Source organism: Trichechus manatus, unplaced genomic scaffold, assembly GCF_000243295.1.
Source record: "Trichechus manatus latirostris isolate Lorelei unplaced genomic scaffold, TriManLat1.0 scaffold00268, whole genome shotgun sequence".
In the NCBI taxonomy this organism is placed as follows: Eukaryota; Metazoa; Chordata; class Mammalia; order Sirenia; family Trichechidae; genus Trichechus; species Trichechus manatus.
In genome coordinates, this window is record NW_004444204.1 from 855,378 (window position 1) to 879,565 (window position 24,188).

At 43.7% G+C, this 24,188-nt stretch overlaps 1 gene segment (V, D, J or C); it reads left to right on the top strand.

The window, feature by feature from the left end:
* Positions 1 to 20,548: 20,548 nt before the first annotated feature.
* LOC111819090 (immunoglobulin heavy variable 3-48-like) lies at positions 20,549 to 22,004 on the top strand. The segment is given in 2 exon segments: positions 20,549 to 21,187; positions 21,432 to 22,004. Coding segments are annotated over 2 exon segments (558 nt in total).
* The last annotated feature ends 2,184 nt before the right edge of the window (positions 22,005 to 24,188 follow it).

Below are 24,188 nucleotides of genomic sequence, written 5' to 3' on the forward strand. Positions count from 1 at the left end.
TGCTCAACACAATGGTGATGGAAAATTTTCTTTGACTTACTTGGAATGACCGTCAAACTTGTCGCTGTCCCAAAATAGAGCTTCTCATTACCGGTGTTCCACTGTGATAGGAAGCTCAACAAAAACCAGGCGGAAGACAGAGCCAGAGCTGACACCTGGGGCCCCAGCCGCAGACAGGCAGGCATACAGGCAGGCTACCTCTTTCCCCCCTCTGCAGGCACAGAAGCAAAGGCTTTAGCGGGAAGGAACTTCAGAGCTTGCAGCAGCTGCGACCATGTGCAGCTGGAGGGACATTCCTTCTGAGAGGGATTAAAGGGAAAGCTAATGTGCATCTTGTGCTGCTTGCTGCCTAATTAAAGGTGTAGGCCCATTTGTTTTATGTTTGGGCATTTAAGAGATTCTTTTTCTTTTAAAATTTCATTTTTCTCTTGATGATCATATGGTTCTGAAATGCATTTTAATCAGGTCTCCTTATTACATCTTTTGACTCTGGGAAGGGTTTTATTTCTCTGTGAAATTTCTGAAACAATTCACTTTCTCTTGTTTAACCCAGTATAAAGCTCTGATCACCTTGCTCCTTTCTGACCTGCCTCATTTCCCTAACATTTCCATTAGGCAGTATCCATTGCCAGTGACCCCCACCCCACCCCTCCCTGCCCCCTAGGCGCTGTGAGAATGTATAGATAGAACACAGCTTGGTGACTTACAAATCGCCATTTTTGAGTCACAAGCTTCTGTGCTACTTTCTTTTTAAGGACTAAACCTACCTTTGCCATTCTTTGACTGTTTTTTTTTTCTGATCAGAGTTAGTATGTCTGCCATTCCCTCAGCTTTCTGTCCCCAGCCATTATGCCACTTGCACAGCTATTCGAACCCCATGTATGTGAAGATCAGCCCCATCACGATCCACAGGGACAGTCAGGGAAGACTTACTTGGAATGATTGATAAGCTTGTCCCCTGCCCAAATATCAGCTTGTTGTAGGAGACTACTGCACAGTCACCCAGCCCTTTGCAATAACTGACAGCTGGCTCTTAAAGATCTTAAACCCCAGTCTTTCTTGATGCCACTTCAAAAAGCATCTCAGGTACAGTTAGTTTAGCATTACTTGTCGGCTCAGGGAGTGTGGGTCCACATTTAGGCCAAATTCTGTTGGGGATGATAGAACACTTGCTGGAAATGTGAGTTCCTCCCCCTTGGTATCATTACAATTTCCCACATGTTACAGGTTAAAAAGCACCACTGAGTTCTCTAGTCTCCTCCTCCCTTCTCCATGATTCCCCCATTCACGTGACAACCAAAACTGCATCTCATTTCCGTCTTCACGCCCTAGTTCTGTGACACCTGGTCCTCAGGCCCCATTGATCTGCTTTCTCTGAGACAGCACATGTTCACCAGCATGCCATGATTAAAGGATTGGAAATGCCAGGCTCTCAGAGGCTGACCTCTGGGCTCTCTGCTCCTTATCTCTGGTCAATATGTTGTTCTCATTTGTCTGGTTAATGAGCCGCTGACGTTTCTAAGTGGATGCGTTTTGCTGAAATGACAACTGCCAGAGAGCTAACAACAAAAGCTGTGCTCCGACAGCTGTTTTGGCCTTTCAGACCCCTTTGTCATATTTCATTCAAAGGGATCCCAGGCTCAAATGTCAGCCTCTCAGTGTTGGCTCCCGCGTACCTGGCTTGAAGAAACTCAATGAAAATTGAGTGATATTGGTCCAACCTGCTGCCTGCTCATTAGAACGATGTCTCATTAGAATGAGGCATCTCACACAATCAAGATAATCATACCAACCCACTATTCAGCCTTAGAACAGCACCGACACATTCTAGCTCCACTCCCACCAGGTGTGAATTTATGCTGCCAGTCAGTGGAGCAGCTACAGGCAGTGATGTCACACAGCCTCCTTCACACACACAGGACAGGAACTGTCCTGTCTGCCTGATCCACTACTCCTGCTCAAAAACAGCTCCTCCCAAAATACAATGACTGGACTCCCATCCCTTTGGCATGGGATGACACTTTATCCTTGATGGAGATTCTGGGAAAACAGGGTGCCCTGCACTAATAATCAGAGTGATGACACCCTTCTCAATATCCACGTCCTCATTTCAGTCTTATCAAGCTGCAGTGAAAGGCATACAAGTACCAGTTGCCATAGAGTCGATTCTGACTCATGACTACCCCGTGTGTGTCAGAGTAGAACTGTGCTCTGCAGGGTTTTCAATGGCTGATTTTTCAGAAGTAGATCACTAGGACTTTCTTCCAAGGTGACTCTTGGTGGACTCGAATCACCAACCTTTTGGTTAGCAGCCGAGTGTGTTAACCGTTTACACCAAAAACCAAAACCAAACAAGTTGCCAGCAAGTCAATCCGGACTCATGGCGACCCTATGTGTGCAGAGTAGAACTGTGCTTCATAGGGTTTTCAAGGCTGTGACCTTTCAGAAGTGGATCTCCAGGCCCATCTTCTGAGGCATCTCTGCGTGGGTTCGAACCTCCAACCTTTTGGTTAGTTGTTGAGCGTTTAACCGTCTGCACCATCTAGGGACTCCACCCTTTACACCAGTCCTGCCTTCTTACTCTTTCCCCTTTCTCTCTCTCTCCCCTTTCTTTCATTTATCATTTTCGAGCATCCACAGGGCTCCAGACTCTCCTCAGTCCATTTCCATTTGACTCCATTAGAATCCCTGCAAGAAGGAAAGAGCCAAAAGGCCTAAAATGGGGAAGGGAGCAAAAATACACGGGGACACTTTGAGTTTAGCTCTTTCCAGCTTGCTTGGCTTCATGGTTAATCACGTCACCTTTCCAAATATCAGCTGCTCAGAGCTGTCACTCATCTCCTTGCTGCAGGGAGTTGTACAACGACTGACAGAAGGGATTTTATGAATCTTAAAAAAGAGTCAGAGCTTCTCTCTCTTCTTGGTGGGGTGCAGCAGCAAATACACCAAAGCCAAATCTTCCTATCTGCTTTAATTACCAGCAAGGATACAAGTCACCACAAGCAGAAAGGTATTAAGCCACGTATCTGAAACTCTTTTGAATTAATTGTAATCCCTTGCCTGGTGGTTTCAGTGATAGGGACTGGACACAGTGGATGCTTATTTCTGTCCATCCTTTCCCTCTCTAGTTTTTTTTTTGCATCTGTAGAAGTAGTAGGAGACATGCCAGAAACATAGAGGGATTTGAAGTGAGACCCCAGAATCCCATTCAGTTTTCATTTTTTTCCCTCTCCACTTTCATTGGAATGGAATATCACATACCGATTCAAATTATGCTCTCAACTATTCCTCTCCACTGTGGAAATGGCCTCAGCTGCACCAAGAAGAATTTAAGATTGATATACGAAAAAAACAAACTCATTGCTGTTGAATTGATTCCCACTCATAGCAACCCTACAGGACAGAGTAGAACTACCCCATAGGGTTTCCAAGGAGTGCCTGGTGGATTCAAACTGCCGACCTATTTGTTACCAGCTGAACTCTTAACCACTATGTCACCAGGGTTTCCAAGATTGATATAAGGAAGGACTAATGTCAGGGAATGGTACTAAACATTAGAACAGGGTACTCAGGGAAGTCAGTTGGAAAAAGTGACCCCCCAAAAGCTGGGGCATCACCTCTAGAAGGCTCTGAAAGCAGCAAAGATTCTTTTCTATTTTTTCAAGGCCAGGGTGAGCTTTACACAACAGGAGGGGAATAGACCTACGGACTCAAGGTCCAAAAGAGATTCTATGAATATTGAGGTTAAAGAAGAGGAAGGACCTTGGAGGCCACTAGTTAACTTCAGGCAAGATCTGGTTCCCAGAAAACACATGTTTCTCTCAAACCTGACACCAGGGGTGAAATTTCGGGATTTCCAGTCTGCTGCTGTGTCCTGTTATACTTACTTGGGTAGACAGTCAAAATGGTCCCTTGTCCAAATGTCAGCTTTCCATAGCCAGCACCACCAGTGTTAACACTGTAATGGAGGCCTTTACAAGAACCCTGGGGGATGTCTGAGGCTCACAGATAGCTTCCTCTTCTAACTCTGGGTAGAAAAAACTCCCCAGTGCAGCATGGATATGTGAGGCTGAGATGTTTCCCGCCAAAGGCCAGAGGCCCATGTCCACACATGTCCTGAGCACTGACCTGCTGCATCCCACCCAGGGCCTCTTCCCTTCTCTCTCCATTTCCTCTGGTTTCTGTCCTGAGGTTACTGATTTCTCATATTCAGCATCTCTCTTTTTAAAGGTCTCATTTACATTTTATAGCCTCATTTTCAGGACAATTTCTCTGATCAGTTTTCAAGACATGTCCTCTCCTCCCCTCGAGGTGTTACACATTTCTGATGACAGTGAACTGATTATCAGGAGAGAGGAGAAGAATGTTCAGCTTTTTGGAGGCTGATTAGAATTGGATGAGGTCTCGGCTCCAGCCTCATGAAATGCTATCTCCAAGCCTCCCTTCATGCCCTGGCATAAGAAATGAAAACTATGGGTGCGTTTAGCTGATCCTTCACACACATGGATTTTCTGTCCATCTTGAACTTGGTAGAATGTTAGTAGTGTTTCACAGAAAGTTTACATCTGAGCCTTGTGATGGTAACTTACTGTCCTCATTTGCTCAGGCCTTTTCTGCGCTTAGCAATGAAGGGTCCCCTGTCCTGGGAGGCCCTTCAACCCCAGGCAAACTGGGATGGTTGGTCATACTAATTCTTACCCAGGGTGTGCCAATATTACAGAGCCAGTCTGGACCACAGAGGTAGAGGCAAAGGAAGTCTGTACTAGAGACAGACTCTTTCATCTCATGACCAAACAAAGCTTCCATTCTGACAGTCACAGCCATAGGAAGCCCCCAGGGTCTCCTTGGCTGAGTCTAGTGGAGGCCACAAAAGGTGTAAAGAACAAAATTCAGGCAGTCTCATTACTTAGCACAACGGTGATGAAACTCTATCCCAAAAGAAGACAAAAAGCAAATACTTTAGCTCTTTGATTGCATTCAACTTTTAAACTCTTTAACTTTTAAACTCTTACACTGTTTTGACTGAATTCGTGCTAGCCTGTCTAGTCATTTCTTCAAGCAAGTGCTAATTAGCAAAGGGTCAGAGCTTTAGCTTGGTTATCATCATGAAAAGGGTGAGAAGAAATTCTATTACTTAGCTAAGAAGTGTCCATCTGCTTTAAGGACGGTGCTCAGGGATTCAAATAACCCTTCCCATTTCTGCCCTATTTCAGAGCATACACTATCCAAAGAGCTCTCCCTTCACCACCCCTTCCAGCCTCCGTGACACCAAGACATAACCAAAATCAGATGCCTGTCTGCAGTTGAAGCCCTCAAAAAGACAGACACTAAAGTGTTGCTTGGCATTGACCTCTGTGCTCTGCTGATTGAAGGAAAATAGAATCTAATCATAGGTCCTTTGGATTCCAGCCTTGCCTTGTAGCCCCTGCATATAGAGTACACTGCCTGGACAATCTGGCATACAGTTGCTGTCTAGAGCTCTGGAAGGATTCTTGTCCTGCAGAGATATTTTCTTTAAATCCTTAGGCTATCAAACTTCCTGGCCTATCCAGTGTCAGTCCCCTAACAGGTCAACCAGTTGCTGAGAGGGGATCCCAACTACTCCACACATTCTGGAAAACCTACTGCAGAGCCCTGCCCTAGTGTGTTTCCAGGGAGAGACACCAAAGATAAAACTTACTGTCTAGTCCCCAGCTTTGGTTGCTCACCCTCTGAAAAGCAATGTCCTTGAGTCTCCTAGTATATTCACACGACTCCCCTTGAAGCTTTATTTTGATAAGGCCTGAAAGACTGCTGAATGCATGCGATTTAGCAATGTTATGTATTATTCATTGTTCCTGGGAGCTTTAATTGTTGTTGCAGACATGTGCTGATTTTGCCCCTGCTGAGCAAGGCACTCCTGTGCATGGTAACTTCATGGCTAACCACACTGAGAGTTTGCCAGGCAGGGCTCATTCCAGAACATTCCAAGCTGGTTGCTACCAGGGCTGCATTAACTCCTTCAGTGCTGCATGCTCTGTATCACTTAATCATTTGCACCCCCTGAGCCTGCCTTTTCAAGAGCTTTGTCTAGGCTGTGTTTTCCAATATACCGCACCTAATCACAGAAAGCAGACCTGAATAAATAAAATGGGGGTTGCCTGCCTTTACTCAGCATCCAGGATACTTAGCTTAGGTGAAAAAGAGACTGCAGCCCTTCAACAGGTTTTTCCCATTTCCATTCTGCCTGAATTTTATAAGAAGTTGGTCTTCTACAGCAATAGTTTCTCATTACCATTCCCAGAAGCCCACCAGAAGTTTAGCTTTTTAAGAATTGCCAGTAACAACTCAGTTCCTTATTTTTATATATAGCATTGTTAACTTTTCCAAGTACTTACACACACAGTATTACCATTCTGGAACGGTGGGTGTATATCTGAAGGAGAGAGTGTACTGCTTTATTCTCACGACTCAGAAGACAAATGAATGTTTCCCCTCTCCTCAGCTGAACTAAGTCAAGTGGAGGCTAAATCAATGATTTTAGTAACTGAGGGAAAAGTGAGGTTAAATGTTTTGCCTGAGTTAACCAGACAGCTCCACCCACAGAGACCTCAACTACTGGGCTGGGGATTGGGAACACTTCCTATAAGAGAAATAAAGTGAAGGTAAAAAAAAGAAAAATCTTTTTGTAGAATTTCCCCGCATTAGTTAATTAAATCGCAGGGTCCCATTATTTTGGAAGATAAATTTAGAGGAGTTTTAGTATCTATGTCAGAAAGATTTATATTTGGTCTATTGGATTTGCATAGTCACAATATGCCAATTTCCTCTCTATGTTTTCGGCAAACATTTCCTGGCTTTAGCTGAATCCCTTAGGATCCTATGTTCAATTTTTCTCCCTGTGCCAATAATCTTGTTTAAGATGGATGATAGGAACGGTTTGGACTGAGGGTAACTTAGTCTTTGTGCCAATGGAGTTCTAATCCCCTTGAAGGGGACTATATCCCCTCCACACCACCCCCCCCACCAAACATCAGATTTGCAAGTTTAGCTGGGACTATTGAAGGGGGGCAAGTAATTTAAATCGAAAAAAGGGTTTTGAATCTCCCACTCACCACACTCCCTTCAGACTTACTTGGATTCACGGTTACGAGAGTTCCTTTTCCAAGTGTCAGTTTATAGATGATACTTCCAGTATTCTCACAACCAGAGGAGGCTTTACAAAAACAGGAACAGGATTGCTCTGTGCAGAAGGGCCCTGGGGGGTCAATATGGACTTGGTTTCTCAACTCTGCACTTAACTGTCGGTTATTTGATAATACGCTGAGAAGGTGGGAGCTGCAGGCTGGTGCTGGGCTTCAGAGGGCAACGGAGTCCTGATATTTCCCTATTTTTCTTTTTTATTGTTTTTCTTCTTTTTATGGCTAGGCTGCTGCCTTAGTTCAGTAATCCATTTCTTTTTTCTCTTCCCTAATTGCCTTTCCCTGGCTGGCACTCACATAGTTTCTATTTTATTGCACTTTGGGGGTAACAATTTCTTTGCTTTTTATTGAAATTGCTCACATCGACTCACTCAATTCTGGTTTACCGGAAACTGATCACGGAAGGGGAAGAAAGCAAGGGATTTTTTAAAAGGGACATGTTTAAAGGTGGACATTTGGGGGCTTCCCTGGTCTGCGTCCTTATGATGGACGAGGCAAGAGGATGTGGCCCTCAAGGAGCACTTGCAGAGCCTGGCGGAGAGAGGAAAAGACTGTCACGAGCCACATACAGCTTCACACTTTCACACTTACTTGGGTTGACGGTCAGCCTGGTTCCTTGCCCAAAGACCAGCTTCAGTCCAGACTCCCTGATTTACACCACAGCAAACAGCTTTACACAAACTTCCCCAAGTCCCCCTAGCGCCCCCAGGAAGACAATGCCGGAAATGCTCTCCAGCAGCCCTGAGCTGGCTATGGAGAACGGCCAGAATCTCACTAACCAGGAAGTTTAGGACAGAGCATCTCCTGGGGTGGCTTATTTTCTCCTTTACAAAGTCTTCTTTTAGCAATTGTAGACATGGACCAGATTTCAGTCTCTTTGCCAGTCAAATATTTAACATCTTTATTTCCATTTCACAAGATATTAACTCTCCCCACCCCACAGCCTCCACCTTTCCTTCAGCCTTAACAAAGCTCTCCCTAAAAAAAGCTGGATTAAAAGAATCTTTTAAGTCAGAAGACCTAGGTCTCGTGCACGAGTGAAGCTAAGCTGGCTCTCTCCTTAAATTTGCTGGTTTGAAGCCTACAGCCTGTACGTCTGGGACCTAATCCATTGGGCTAAGACAGGAAAGGTTCAAAGGCAACAGGGAAAATTCTTCTTGAACCTCACACTTATTGGGTTTATTTTTGTGCTCAGCACCGCACCCCTGCCCTGGAAATCAGGGCATTGCTGGCACTTGTTACCAACAGGAAGCCCTCCATCAAAATCAATTCGAGGAGACACCTACCCACGTGCCCTTTAGTCTTATAACAGACATGGTTTCTTTCCTCTGCTCGGGGAAATTTGATTGAAAAACAATTTCCATTTTGCAAAGTGAAGAGGATTAGGAGAAAATCTGCCTGTGTCCTCCTCCTTCCTCCCCACTGCTCTTCAATAGTTTTAAAACTATTTATAGAAACATCCCCATTAGGGGTAGAGGAATGTGGCAAGTTTCTAATCTTCTCATCTTTTTTCTTGCTATCTATTTACTGCAGTCATATATTTACAATCTAAATTTACATTTCATTTCCATTTGTAGGAGCTTCTAATGCACTTTTCTATTACTTCCAGATCACTGTGCATAATGATAAACTCTATTGAAATAAACCACATCACAAGGAGTTTTTAATGCTGGAGGCTGACATTTTTCTGTAAGGCAAGACAGGCCTGGGACAAACATGTTATTATTACTCTTCCAGGCAAGCCCAAGATAGGGACAGACCAGCCAACTAAGCAACTAGGCTTGCAGGGTTGACGTGCTTATGTCTAAATAACTATCTCCTGAACATTGCTCCTTGGGATTAATTTGGATTTTCTTTTTAATCTATTTCCCAAATGTTAGCTTCCCATCTTTTTAGCTCTTAGAATCTCTCTGACAGGGAAAGCTTAAGGTAAATCTCATGGATGTTTTTTGAATCTTAACCAATATTTCGTCTCTGTACACATCATGAATAAAGAACCAAAAGAAGGATGAATATAACACCTACTGGAGAGAATTTATACCAGTTCTCTGGGAGAGATGAGAATTGTAAATAAAATGGAACTGCATGGGCTTTTTCTGATTATCATTTCTGATATCCAGAGGACTGTTAAGTATCCAGTTCAGTTTGGAGACATAGCATGTGACCCACTTACTCCTTGTATTTTGCCACTGAGCACACAGGTCAGCATAGAAATGCTTTTCTGTCTTATGCTGTTTTAGACATAAAGGACTTTGGGAAGGTTGTCTGGAGCTAACATAATACTCACTAGGACATCCTGATTCTAGGCTTTCTACTGTGGAATATAATTTGGCGATGAAGGTAGAAGCTTTACTCTGAGGTACCTGTTACATAGTTGATATCTTTTAGGAAGTATGAGCAAAACTTAAACCTCAAACAATTGTCTGGAATGAACTTCTGTTTTTATAGAAAATAGAGACTCCCTTATGGAACAAAAATTCAGCTACATTTAAGTTAATTGAAATTAGGTTTGTTTTGAGAATGTTCGGGCAACTCTCAAAATATCCCTCTGGGTATTGCAAGATCAAGAGAAGAGTTGTTACTGCATTTGGATTAGGGAATCCTTCTCTCACACTTCCAAGCTTAGTTGCCATCTTTTCATTGAAGGGCACAGAAATGAGTGGGTATCAAAAGGGGTTTCGCAGATGCAGAAATCTCAGTCAAAGCAGGAATGAGAATGTTCCATGAGTACCCAGTTAGAAGCCCAGTGATTAGCAGAGTCCTGGGGGCATGTTTTCAGAAGTTCATGATCTTTCTAAATAATTTGGATGTTTACTTTCAAGCCTATCTTTTCCTTAAGTATCAGCTTGTCATCAGTGTCAATACCAGCAAAGCTCACATGGCTTTACCCAACTAGCTTGACTCCAAGTCTTTGAGAGTTATGGGGATTAGGCAATTCTTTTCCTAATGGCACCAACAAGGAGGACTTGGAAAGATAAGGGAGATAACATGAGGGTAGGCCATTCAGCTATTTATATTAATAGGCTGCATCTCACTGGTTCCTTTTGGATCAGGCTGCATTGCACATCCCCTTGCCATTGCTATACACAATACTTTAATTTGTCCTTTCCTTGACCCCTTCTTTCTAAATGTGTTCTGCCCCTACTCACTAAAACTTGAATTCAGATTCCATTTATCAGATGTGAATTTCCAACGTTAAGGAAAACAGGATTAGCATTCCTAAGAGCTTAAAGGTGTTGAAGAAAGGGGCTCAAGTCAGGGGCTGCTTGCATTGTCACTTTTACCGGAAAGACTTGTGGCAACAAACCCCCAAAGACACTAATAACTGGGTAAGTTATTCAGTTATCTTACCCTGAATTTCTAAGAGTGGTGGCTTATGTTTAGAAGCAAATAATCTTTAAAACATACCTGGTCTAACACTCAGAGTCGTTCCTTTCCCAAACTTCAGCTTATTGTTGGATCCAGTATCACACAATGATACAAGACTCTACAAAAATGCAGTTGCTGAAGGACCTCTTGCCACCTCCTTAAATGTTTACTTGTCATCCAAGAAACCCCCTGATACAACCAGCTGTTTATAAAAATGAGGGATTGCTGGTAGAATTTATGGTCCACCTGAATGAAGTCCTTCCTTTCTCCTTACACTTACTGTCACTTTGCCAGAAAGTGTTAACAGCCCTTCACTGCACACTTGCCTTGGGAAAACCAGAGCCGGACATGCCTCCCCCATTTTGCAGAGGAGGAAAATAGAGGCTTGCACAGTTAGTTGATTTCTCTTAGTCTCATGGCAAATTCCACCAATTATAAAAAGAATTAAGCTCTTTAACAGCCTGACTCTTTGGTTAAATGCCCCATTAGCACTATCATTTTCTCATCTATTAAATAAAATAGCATGTGAGGGTAAACAGCATGTAGTACGTATACATCAGCGGCTATTTGAATTGGAATCCATTAATACTCATACTGCTGTGGTCTGTACTTCGATTATAAACCAGAATGGAAAACTTAGGAATCAGGGTTCCAGAGAGAAATTTGAAAGCATTAGTTATTCAAACTTACTTGGATTTACTGTCAGTTTTGTTCCCTTTCCAAAGAAGAGCTTTTCCAATCTGCCCTGAGTTACACCCTGACAGACTGCCTTACGAATACTGCCAAGACCCTTCCACCAGGTGCTGGGTCTGATCTGAGCTAAGGGAACCACAAAGTCAGAAACACGATGCTGAGTGATTATACAATAATTTGGCTAATCCTGAAAAGGGAGAGGACTATGGAAAAAATTTAATCACCTTTTAATGTGAACACTGGCTAAGTTGTTTTTAATCTCTCTCTCCGTCTATCTATCTATCTGTCTATATCTATCTATCTATCTGTCTGTCTGTCTGTTTATCTATCTATCTAGTAGTTCAGGTTTTGGGGTCAGACAGACTTGGGTTTAAAACCTAGTGTAAGGTCCACAGAAACTGTGCCTCAGTTTCCTCATCTGCAAAGTGAGGATAATAATAACTGCTTGGCAATGTTTTGGAAGGATTAGGAATGTGTAACTGTGTCCCAGTGGTCCTGTTGATCAATTCTTGGCTTTAGTTGCTGAGAGCATGCTTCTCTAGTGATTATTTTAGCAACTTTGGAGACCTACAATGGGTAGGAAGCATACAGCACACTGCCTATCAAATAGTAAGCATTTAACCATCATTCATTATTATTTTCCTCCCAAGAAGCCAAACACATTGTCAACATCCTTATTTTCACAATGACCTAAAGGTCTAAAAGTCTTGGGGCCTTTGTCTCCCTCTAACTGATAAAACAGCAGGGCTCTGAAGGCAACAGAAGAGCCACCAAGCACTTTGACCAGGGGGTTCAGTGACTTTGTAAGAATCTAGAAAGAACCATATCCATCTGCATGGGTGCACCTCCACAGTTGGACCACTACGGGAGGTGGGGAAGGGCATCTTTTAGCCAGGAAGCCCTTGAATATTAGTAGAGATAGGGCAAGAAGCCACATCTCCATTACCAAAACCCAAACCAAACCCGTTGCTGTTGAATTGATCCTGACTCATAGTGACCCTATAGGACAGAGTAGAACTGCCCCATAGGGTTTCCATGGAGCAGCTGGTGGATTTGAACTGCTGACATTTTGGTTAGCAGCTGAGTTCTTAACTACTGTGCCACCAGGGCTCCGTATCTCCATTAGTTGGTGTAAAAAGGATCTCAAATCACATTCAAGAAGAAAGTTCAATTCTCTCTTCCACTTACCAAGATTCACTGTGAGCTGAGTTCCCTTCCTAAATGTTATCTTAGAGCCACTGTTTGCTGAAACTGTGCTGAGAAACTTTGCAAAAAACTGTAGCATCAACTTAATGAGCCTAGCTTTGCAGAGCTTCCCCTAAACGAGAATTTTTCTTCAACCTCCTAGCTTCAGAGAAGGACAAGTGATGGTGTCTTTCTGTCTGGTGGCCTAGGGCTTTAGGGCTGGGAAGTATGTCCAGATATATTATTGCCACTTTAAGGCACCAGAAAACCCAGCTAGTGAATTCTGTATGCCTATTTTGTGGCCCAAAGCTATAACGTAGCTGGTGTAATCTATCACAGAATATAAACTCCCGCTGGGAGAGAAATTATCTACGTACAATTTATAGGTAGTGTTTGATAGTCATATTCACTGTCTAAAGACAAGACTAGCATTTTCACTCATTCTGGATTTTTCCATCCTTGCTTCAGTCTGCAGATGGCTGTGCCTTTTCTTTGATATCAATTTCATTTATTGTTCCTACTTCAGCTAGTTTTTTTCCTCCAGCAGGTACAGAATGATTTTAGCTCCCATTGGAACTTGAGCTTCCATTTTGAGTTCGCTAAGTCTTGGATAGGAGCCCTGGTGGAGCAAGTGGTTAAGGTTTGCTTGTTAGCCAAAAGGCCAGCAGTTTGAATCCACCAGTTGCTCCTTGGAAACCCTACGGGGCAGTTCTACTCTGTCCTATAGGGTTGCTATGAGTCGGAATTGACTCAGTAGCGGTGGGTTTTGGGAAGTCTTAGATAAGGAACGTATGGGATGCAAATGATGCTGTCATGGGCAAAGACTGTGATTTTTTTCTCTCCCTTGTGTGTGGTCTGGTCAGAGCCTTGAGCTATCTTGGCTTTGCCCTGATACCAGGCTCAGCTGTGTGACCTTGAGCAAGTTCACAACCTCTCTGAGTTTCACTGTCCTTATTTGCAAAGTTAAAAAGGTGAGTTAGCTGATCTTTAAGGTCTTCCTGAGCTGACAGGCTTTTATTTGATTCCCTAGATCTAATTTTTCAAAAACTGCTGAACAAATAATCTCCCCTCCCCCCAGGGTGTCTAATTCTCTTCCCTGTTTCCTAAACAAAATAAAATAAATAAGCCAACAAAAGTAGGTCTCTACTTACTACATAGGGAAGTAGAGTTTTCCAAGTCTACCATCTGCCTTAACATTTGATTTTTTTAAAAGTTTGAAGTCAGAATTTTGGAACAAAATTCTCAGGGAGAAGTGTTCTTTCATTGGGGCTTCCAGATAATTAAAAAACCAAGTCGAATAAATCAATACCTTTGGTTTCAAGATAGTACTTACTAGATTTCACTCTCACCTGAGTCCTTGTTCCAAATGTAAATTTCCTATTTCCTTCCTTCTCACAGGAGCTGACGCCTTTACATAAACCGCAGAGTCTTGCTTACCCACAGGAAAGGTGGTTTGATCTTTACAGCCTTTTCCCACTGGATAAGGGAATTAGTTACCTAGCCAAGTGTTTCAGCCTCCTCACCGCCAGGTGTTAGTTACTGAGAGGGTCCTGATAAAGCTACCTCTGAATGGAGGTACTCACCCAGGCTTACAATCAACTGAGTTCCCTTCCCAAAGGTGAGTGTCTTGGTGCTCTTCACACAGTGCCTGGACCCTTTACAAAAAGTCCCTCTTAGTGTTGAGTCATGACTTCCTCTTCTCAGGCCACAGTGATGCCTCTAGTGTGATTAAGGGCACATTAGGAGGGCAGCTTTGTAAGCCTGGTCATTTAGGGTAGCCCCTCTCCTACTAATGAAGCTCAGGACTCAGGCTGTGAGGACAACAGGACCAAAGGTGTCAGAATGGTCCAAAGTTCTCCTCTGGCTTCACAGGGAGCTAAGACCCCGGCTCCCCCAAACCCAGGAGGCTGTTTCTTGTTGCTCACCCTGCTATAGAGATTTATAAGCAACATATATACCCAGTAGTTCATGGCTGGCTCTAATATGGTCCATCAGGTATACCAGGAGTGCCAGCCTCCTTTTTTTTATTATTGGAAAGACAGAAAGTGCCACTTCTATGTTGACCGCTGGGAGCCGAATTTCAGAAGTCTATGATTCTTAAAACATTTCCTCCTCATTCCCTCTACCACTGACTTTCTAGATCAGCTTAAGAAAGCTTACAATTGGGAAGATAAACCTTTCTACAAAATAATGAAACACGTGTTAAAGTCAATCATAAAATAACATTTTCGACTACTGGTGTTTTAGATGATCTATGTCGTTGTGCACAGTTTTTTTCTGAAGCTAAGCTACTTACTCAGGACCACGGTTAACCATGTTCCCATCCCAAAGGTAAATCTATTGTCTCTGGGACCATTGACGAAACCCCACCTTGTTTAGGGCAATGACAACATCTCCTCAGAAATAGGCCCAGATGCTCCTTGGGAACAAATGTAGGCTCTTAATATTTGTTATATTGAATTGTATTAAATATTCATCTTTTGTTCCTATTCCTTAAGGGACACTTGAATCTCTCTCTGACAATTTTCAGATGAAAAAATTAACTCTGCCAGATAGTACTTGCTTAGTTTCATGATTCTTCTAGTCTTCGCTCCAAGTGTCAGTTTCCTATCAACAGCATTCCCACAGGAGTGCACACCTTTACAAAAGCAAGAAGTACCTGCATGGTTGAAAGGGACGTGGCTTTGACTTTGTTCTCCTTCCTCCCTAGACAGAGACATTCCCCCCCCACCCCAGGTGCCCCCATCTTCGCAGAGGAAGATCTTCCTCCCTTCCCTCTTTCAGAGCACAGATGGAAGGGGCAGAGTGAATCTCAGGGATGAAGATGAGAAATAAGATATCAAAATGTTATCACAGTAAGCCGAGCCTTTTTTTTTTGGGGGGGAGGGGGGCCAAGTTGATGTTTTTCCCAAATGTTGTTTTTAGCACTTTTGTTTCTTGATAACCTGGTCCCAAGTTGGCATCTGGGCATTGACCTCTGGGTTCTAGTCAGTCACACATATCGAACCAAGACATTATGCTACCCTCAAATGAAGAAGCATGCCTTACTTTTTACCCTTGCTGGGCAATGAGGATTTCGAGCAACATGCACAGAGGGATGTAAAGTCATAATGCTCTCAGGTCGGATCTATAGACTTACACATTAGCATCCTAGAATGTTAGACCTGGAAGAGAATTTAGTGACTGCCTGGTCCAGTGCCCTCATTTTACAGATGAAGTATCTGAAGGCCTGAAGGGTAGATCTGCTGTAGGTCATGGAGGTAGGTAGAGGCAGAACTGGGACTATTAACTCCTGCCTCTCAATCCTGTCTTCTGCCTTCATGTGACTCAGGAGGACAAGGATCTTCTTTGGTGGGCTCCATCCCTAGTGGCTCTAGTTGTTCTATGGAAATAAATGGTCCTGGCTGGCCCAGGGTACGATTATTCCTGTTAAACAGTGGGTAAGCCATAGGAGAGAGGTGTTTGGTTTTGGCACATAGTTTATTATTTTAGAGAGAGATACAGAACCTCCTAATTAATTTTAAAAACTTTCTTTCTTAGACTGCAGGCAACAGCAATTGATAGCAAGGGAAATGGCCCATGAGATTCCAGGGAAGCCAAGGGAAAGGTAGAGATTAAAAAATTTGCCCTTTAGCAAAAGGATAATCCAACAGAGAATTGGCTCTGATTATTCTTTCTCTGCAGGGCTCATTACAGGGAATAACATTTAGAGCGGGGACGGCAAATCCAAAATACTGTGCTGTTACCTCCTGCTCCTGCTCTCGTGGCAGATATAGCTAAAAGACACATCACTCTTTTCCTCTGAGTCTGGATGTGGTCTCAGAATCCTTCTTAACAATATGCTCCAGTTAGCCATTACCAATTGAGATATAATCTGCTTGTTCTCCCTGCCCTGAGAAATAATTGTAGAGAAGACTCTACAGATGGATTGGTAATTGAGATATAACCTGTTTCCCCTCTCTGCCCTGGTGAACAATGGTGAATAATATAGAGAAGACCCTTCAGATGGCTTGAGAAATCTGGTTGGCAAGAGTTAGCCCAGGTCTCAAGCAGCCTCACCACTAAAGGTATCACTGACCTGGTTTGACCAAGACTGTTCTTTATGTTCTTTACACAGGTTGTTCTAGAGGTGGCAACAGCAACACCATGGAGCATCCCTTCATCCACATAGCTCTCCTTCAAATTCCGGCTTTGAAGAAGACATTCAGCAAAAAAACAAACAAACAAAAAAAAAAAAACAAAACTTGCTAGGTTTCTCACACTCATTCTTACCAGAAGGGCCTTTAGCAAGATCCTTCCCCAAACCAGATGTCCTTGGGTGACCACTGTGATGCTCCTGCCTGGGGATGGAAGAAAAAGCACAGAAGAGCTGCCAGCCTGCTGGTTGTATGTCCTCTTCCTGGCATGCTTTCTTCAGCCCAGGCCTGATCCTGGAACGCTGGAGTGGTAGTACAGGAACAAAGTGATTCAGAAACCCGTTCTCTAGAGGTCTCACCCCCATTACCACACGTTCAGATGTTTCTAAGTTTTTCCATTTTTATCACGTTTCTAGCTCCTCTTCTTTCATAAGAAAGAGATGGCCACTTGTCCATATCCATCCAAAGAAATTTCCCCATGTCCTCTACTGTAGCATTAGGCTTTTCGTGAAGGGAAACTGTCCATCTACCCTCTTAGGGTGCTATCTCATAAGCTTAAAAACAGTCCTCTTCGAGACACTGGTGGGAAATGAATCCTGGGCTAACAGAGCAGCAGCTGCCAGGCTCAGGATTGAAAGGTGAATGGAAACAGAAGCACCAACTTTGACTTAAATAGTGAACAAAGAATATTTTCTTCTCCTGACCTACTTTCTTTAAGACTCCAGTATGACCTATTTAGAGCAGCAGAGGGCGCTGCAAGGTCAAAAACAAAGTCACCCACCTCCATAGAAACTGGGAGAAAAGTTCCCTTTTTTGAGTGATAGGAGTGATCAGAAGTCAAGCTGTGGAACTAGGGTTGGCCTTGTTTACCAAAAACTTGGTCTCCCTCTGGTCTAGGGCCTCTCTTGAAGACAAAGGGAGTTATCTAGAGCTAATGAAAGGTAGTTCTGCTTCACTGATCGGTAGGTGGTGCCTACTAGGCATTTATTGCCTTGGGAAGCTGCTCATGATGTAGATATCAATGGATTTAAGGGAAGTAGGGTGGAGAAATTCAAGGACAATGAGTCTGTAATCAGTCAGTAATTCTCGAGGGTTTCTCTTATCCCTAAACTTTGGGGTCACTGGGTCATACATTGTAATCTCTCATGAACAAACCTGTTGTAACTTTTGGAAAATATGAGGATATTGAGTTAGAAGACTCATTTTTCATGCTCCTAATACTCTTATGGGTCTGGGAAGGGCACAGCTGGCTCAGATCTTGAGGGAGCACAGAACTCTACAACATGCTTTCAGAACTTACAACAAATTAAAGATGTGAGTCACTTTTTTACCCTTGATTGGCACGACATGTCTTTTGCCAGATTTCACAACTTTATTTTTTAGACTAACTTAGCATCTTTTCTATGAACAGCTTTGATGAAACAAAGTTCTCAGGAACTAAATTCATCAGTCTATTTAATAAGAACTACAGCAGCAACAGCAATACCTAACATTTATAGATCAGTTGCTGAGTGTATTTCATTTAATTTTCCAACAGTCCTGTGAGAAAGTTATTATTATAATCTCTATTTTACAGATGGGGAAATTGAGGCTTAGAGAGATTAAGTAATTATTTAAGGTCACAAAACCAAAAAAAACCAAACCTGTTGCCGTCGAGTCAATTCTAACTCATAGCTACACTATAGGATGGAGTAGAACTGCCCCATAGAGTTTCCAAGGAGCAGCTGGTGGATTTGAACTGCTAACCTTTTGGTTAGCAGCCAAGTTCTTAACCACTGTGCCACCAGGGCTCCCTTTAAGGTCACACAGCAGGTAAATGCCAGACCTGGACACTCTTAGCCATGACACTGTGCAGTTATTTTGAGCAATGCCTTTCCTGAAGGACATCTTTCAAGGGATATTGGAAGGACACTCGGTGGGAGAGTCATAATCATGCCACCTCAAGGAGGACTCAGTGTCTGAACCTTCTGTGGAAAGCATCAACGGAGAGGGTGTGTCCCTCTGTGGGAGGGTCCATGTAGCCCACTTCTCTGTTCTTGGGTATGGTTGATGTAACTGAGGTTAGACAATAAGAAGAGGAGTAACAATTTATCTTGAAAGCTTTTGCCTTCTAGATCAGGAAGGGAACACTCAGCTCTCCTGTAAATATCAAACCTGGGCAACACCTTTATAGCTGAGGGAGACACCAGGAGACTGTTGTTGGGGAACTGAGCAGAGTCTGAGGAAGAAGAACTGGTAGCTTTGAATGGACTTCCTCCAACAGTGGGCTGGGCTCCTGCGGAGAGGATCCCTACAGGCAGGGGGCAGTGCAGGCCTCCACAGCGACTGTGCTGGTCTGGCAGTCCTGGACCCTCCCCCCGCCCCCACACACCCAGAGACTCTGGCGATGCTCACGGTTTGACTTTGGACTGCCTGGGGTTTACTTTTGGTATTCTCCGTGCTTAGGGTTTCCAGATAAAATATAGGTCATCCAGTGAAATGTGAATTTCAGATAAACAATAAATTTTTTTTAGCATAAATATATCCCAAATATTACTAAAAAATATTTGTTTTTTATTCAAAACGCAAATGTAACTGGACATGCTATATTTTTATTTGCTAAATCTGGCAACCTTCTCTGTGCCAGTGGTTAACTGTTAAGTAGGGAAAGTTGCATTCCTTTATTCCACATACATTTACTGATTGTCTATATTACGTGGCAGTCACAATTCTGGGGGCTGGGGATAGATCAGTGAAAAGATAAACAAGGTGCCTGCCCTCATGGAACTTACATTATAGTGTGTGTGTGTGTGTGTGTGTGTGTGTGTGTGTGTGTGTGTGTGTGTGTGTGTGCGCAGGGGGACTTACATGCAGATGATATGGGAGAGACAAATAATAAATATGTATAAATCTCATGATTTCAGATACGAAGGGAAATAAGGGCAGAGATGTAACAAAGGCTAACTGTGACCTGGGTGGGTGTCCAGTTTACGTGGAGGGCCAGGGAAAACCTCTTTGACCTGATATTTGTGAAAAGCTGAGGCCCAGAGTTTCAGGCAGATGGACAGATGGAAGCACAGAAGGAGGCCACAGCGGCTGAAGGTGAGGGAAAGAAGGAGGGGTTGTTAGGAGAGGCTGGAGAGGAGGCAGGTCCTGGGAAAGAGTTCCAATTGAGTCATCCGATTTACTTTTTATAAAGACCTGGAGAAAAAATTGTAGGGGGACAAGGATGAAGGAAGGGGATCAGTTGGGGGTTATTGCAGTGGTCCTGGCAAGAGATGATGGTGAGGTGGTGGTGGTGAGGATGGAGAAAAGTAGATGGACTAGAGACAAATCTTCCTGGTAGAACTGGCAGGACTTGCGATGAATTGGGTATAGGGGAAAAGGGGAACAAAAGAACTTCTACAAATCCTAGAAGTACTCTTGGATTTTGAGGAGTCAGTCAGTCTTCGATATTTTAGGACAGTGCTTCCCAACTTTTGTTGTGTCATGGATTACATGAAAAATAATATTTGTATGGCACTTGGCTGGGAGGGGCTGAACCCAGGGGCTCCAGCCACCTCGGGTCCCACACGACCACCTTGAGCACTCTCTCAGCGATCTTGTAACCCATTCATGGCAGCTCACCCTTTGGAGAGCTCTGCTTTTAGGGAGAGAATTTTCCAGATAGAGTCAAGCATGTGCTACACAGGGCATAATGTGCAGATGAAAGTCATGCTGTCTGAGGTGCAGTAAGCCCTCTCAGGATCAGGGGACCCCCTCCCCACTGTTCAAACACCTGAAATCAGATTCATGGAATTCAGAGCTAGGACGGATTTTGGAAACCATCTTGTCCAACTCCCCTTCCTTTCCTCTTTGCACAGAGGAGTAAGGGACTTGTCCAAGGTCCTCATTCATTTATTCCATTTATTAAACCAAAAAAACAAACAAACAAACAAACAAAAAAACCCCAAAACCAAACTCGTTTCTGTTAAGTCACTTCTGACTCATAGCGACTCTATAGGATGGAGTAGAACTATCACATAGGGCTTCCAAGGAGCAGCTAGTGGGTTCAAACTACTGACCTTTGGGTTAGCAGCCAAGCTCTTAACCACTGTGCCACCAAGTCTCCCTTCTGTTTATTGAGTAGCTGCAAAGTGCCTGCAGCTGTGGTAGGTGCTGTAGGACAGTGCTACTTCAAGTGTGATTCGTGGACTGACTGGTACAGGCCCACAGACAGTTTGTTATCGGTCTGAGGCAAGAGGGTACAGAAATGGAGAGTGAGCCACTTTTAAAGCAATTTGATAGTCAAGCATGTGATCCTTGGACTTATTGCTTCTTTTTCTCCCTCCCTCTTTCTCTCTTGTAACTCATTTTAATGGTATTTACAGAAGTATTAGTTCAAGATGGATGGAGGTTCAAAACAGCAAAAACAACACCTGTTTCTTTGGCTGGGGGCCTTTGCCTCTGAGAGCTCAGCTCACTCAGTCACATGACTGCCAGGATGCCTGTCTCTTCTCATTTCCCTCCTACCTCCTCCATGTCAGAAAGCCTAAGATGATCTCAGAGATTTCAGGAGCCCTGTTTTAGTCTATATTCTCTAATCTCTGCCCTGATACAGAAGGAAAATGATTCTGATTGCCGCCTTTAGCCTTTTATTTTCCTGTGAGTAAATTCATTCGTTTGTGTCCCTCCCTCTTGTTCTGTAGCCCATTTCCCTTTTTCTTACTTGGCTTCTTGCTATCTTTCTCTTTCCCACTTGGTTTTCAGTGATTCTGTGCCTTAGGCTTTCATTTCTGGTCCTTCCTCCTGCCCCTGCCCATTGAGTTCCCTTTGGGGTGAGTTTGTGCTGGGCCCAGTGTCTGGGGAGGGCAGCCACTCATTGTTTTCTCACCTCTTCTCCTTACAGATGAGGGCATGCTGTGTAACGAAGTAATTCAGAGTCCCACGGAACAGACAGTGGGGCTGGGCGGTGAGGCAATGCTGCTCTGCACTTACAAATTGGAGATCTCAAATCCAGATTTATTCTGGTACCGGATGAGGCCAGATCACTCCTTTCAGTTTGTCCTTTACAGGGATAACAGCAGATCCAAAGATGCAGATTTTACTCAAGGCCGGTTTTCTGTGAAGCACAGTCAGACCCAGAAAACCTTCCACTTGGTCATCTCCTTAGTGAGGGCTGAAGACAGTGCCACTTACTACTGTGCCTATGCTCCCACGGTGATGCAGGTGCCCAGGAAGTCCGCACACAAACCCCTGGGGCATAGGCCAGCACGGCGGAGCAACCTCTCAGGGGAAGTCATACCCTTGAACATGGCATCCTTCGTCTTAGTCATTTTGTGCCCCAGCCTGTCCTTTAAACCAACCAAACCAAACCAGTTGTCATCGAGTCAATTCCAACACACAGTGACTCCTTGTTTGCCAGACTAGAACTGTATTCCATAGGGTTTTCAGTGGCTGATTTTTCAAGTAGATCTCAAGGTCTTTCTTCTGAGGGAGGAGCCCTGGTGGCACAGTGGCTAAGAGCTCAGCTGTTAACCAAAAGGTCTGCAGTTCAAATCCACCAGCTGCTCCTTGGAAACCCCATGGGGCAGTTCTACTCTGTCCTATAGGGTTGCTGTGAGTCGGAATTGACTTGATGGCAATGAGTTTAGCAGCAGTTTTCTTCTGAGGAGCCTCTGGGTGGACTTGCACCTCCAACTTATCAGTTAGCAGCCGAGTGTGTTAACCATTTGCGCCACCTAGGGACTCCACCTGGCCTTTAGAGGTGCCCTAAATTTATTTAATTAAATTTATTAAGTAATAAATATTTAATATTATTTGTTAAATAATAAAAGGTCTTGTCATGCCCTGGGGAGCACCTTGGCTTCAGATGAACAACACATCTCCTCACTTTTTGCTCAGTGGTCCCTTGCTACCTGAGTGACTCGTGGTAGTGAAGGGAGGAGCCGTGTGTTTGAGGGATTCTCATCTTTGCACTGCCAGGGCCAAGTTGGGGCTCGACAAATGACCAGAATGAGCAGGAGAGGCCATTGGAAGTGTCTTTATTTTAGTCTCCATCATCATTTATCTATTATTATAAATTGGTCTGTTTTCATTTTAAGAATCAAATTGGACACCAAATTATTTACTTTAAAAATTTCCCCAGTTTACATTTTCTCTGCATCTTCTGATGTCTGTCCAGCTACCTTATTTCTCCTGGATGCTCTTTGACACCTCCATTCCACTTACCGTTTTTTACAGAACATTTTTTTTTCCACTGAAAAACACTGAGGTACTCCTAGAAAGTTGTCTGTGAATCCCAGAATCCTAGCTCCAAAGTCTCTTTTGGGGAGATAATTACCTCCAGTGGAAAACAACCATGTGATGTCAAAATAGATACACCCTCAGCCCCTGGGAATTGGTCCCCCTTCCTCTACCTCCATTGAACTCTCTGCCTTCAAACAACTATTAGAGTTATTGGCTTTAATTTTAGAAATGGAAGAGGCCTTGGAATCATTTTATAGGAAATAACACTGAAGCCCAGAGAAAGGAGGGAAGTTCCCAAGGTCAGATAGATGATTAATGGCAGAACTGGGGGAAGGGACATTCCAAAGGTGGCATGGTGGGTTAGTGAGAGATTTGGAGGGACAGGAGTTTCCCAAAGTCATATGGTTAGTTAGTAACAAATCTGAGGGTGGGGATGCTCCCAGGCGATATAGATGGCCATTGGCAGAGCCAGGGCTGTGGTGCTACACTTATTGGCCTCTCTCTTGCTGGTCACCCTAGGCTTTATCAGTAGGGAGTTTGGACACCAGTGTGTCTGGGCTTCAAAAACAGGCAGGCAAACAGCAGTTACTATGTGGAGGAATGGAAAGAACATTGGGTGAGGGATTCAAAGGCTGTGGGTAAGCCTCTTGGGCTTCCTGGGGCTTCTGTTTTGCCCTCTACCAAGTGTGTATAACAATCTCCTGAATGACCACCTTAAGGTTGTTGTGGGACTTTAATGAGATACTGCACAAGAAAGCTCCTAAGAACTGTAACCCACTGTGATAGTTCTTTTCTGGAGGTTCCTTTTCGTGAAAGAAATTCATAGTCCTGTGATGTGCTAAGGTGATTTCTTCTGATGATCAAAGTGGGCCAGAGAGTGTCTCAATTATATGTTTAGTATAGGACAGTCCTGAAGTTCAGTCCAGCTGATATTCAAATCGAGTCCTTATCCTTATTTTCAGAACGCAGTGTGCTCTTGTGGAAAGAACTTCGGGCTGGTGCTCTCAATACCCTGGTTCTGCTCCCAGCAATAACCCTGCCTCACTGAGTGATTCTGGACAAGGTACATACTTTTTTGTGTGCATATATATATTTTTTCTTTTCTTTTTTTAAAAAAATTGTGCTTTAGGTGAAAGTTTCAGAGCAAATTATTTTCTCATTAAATAATACACAAATTGTTTTGTGACATTGGTTGCCAAGCCTGCAATGTGTCAACATTCTCCCCTTCTCCACCCCAGGTTCCCTGTTTCCATTCGTCCACTTTTCCTGTCCCTTCTTGCCTTCTTGTGTTTGCTTTTGGGCTAGTGTGCCCATTAGTCTCGTATACATGATTAAACTACAAAGCGCGTTCCTCACCTGTGTTATTGTTTTCCCTGTAGTTGGCTGAAGGGTGAACCTTGGGAGTGACTTTGGTACT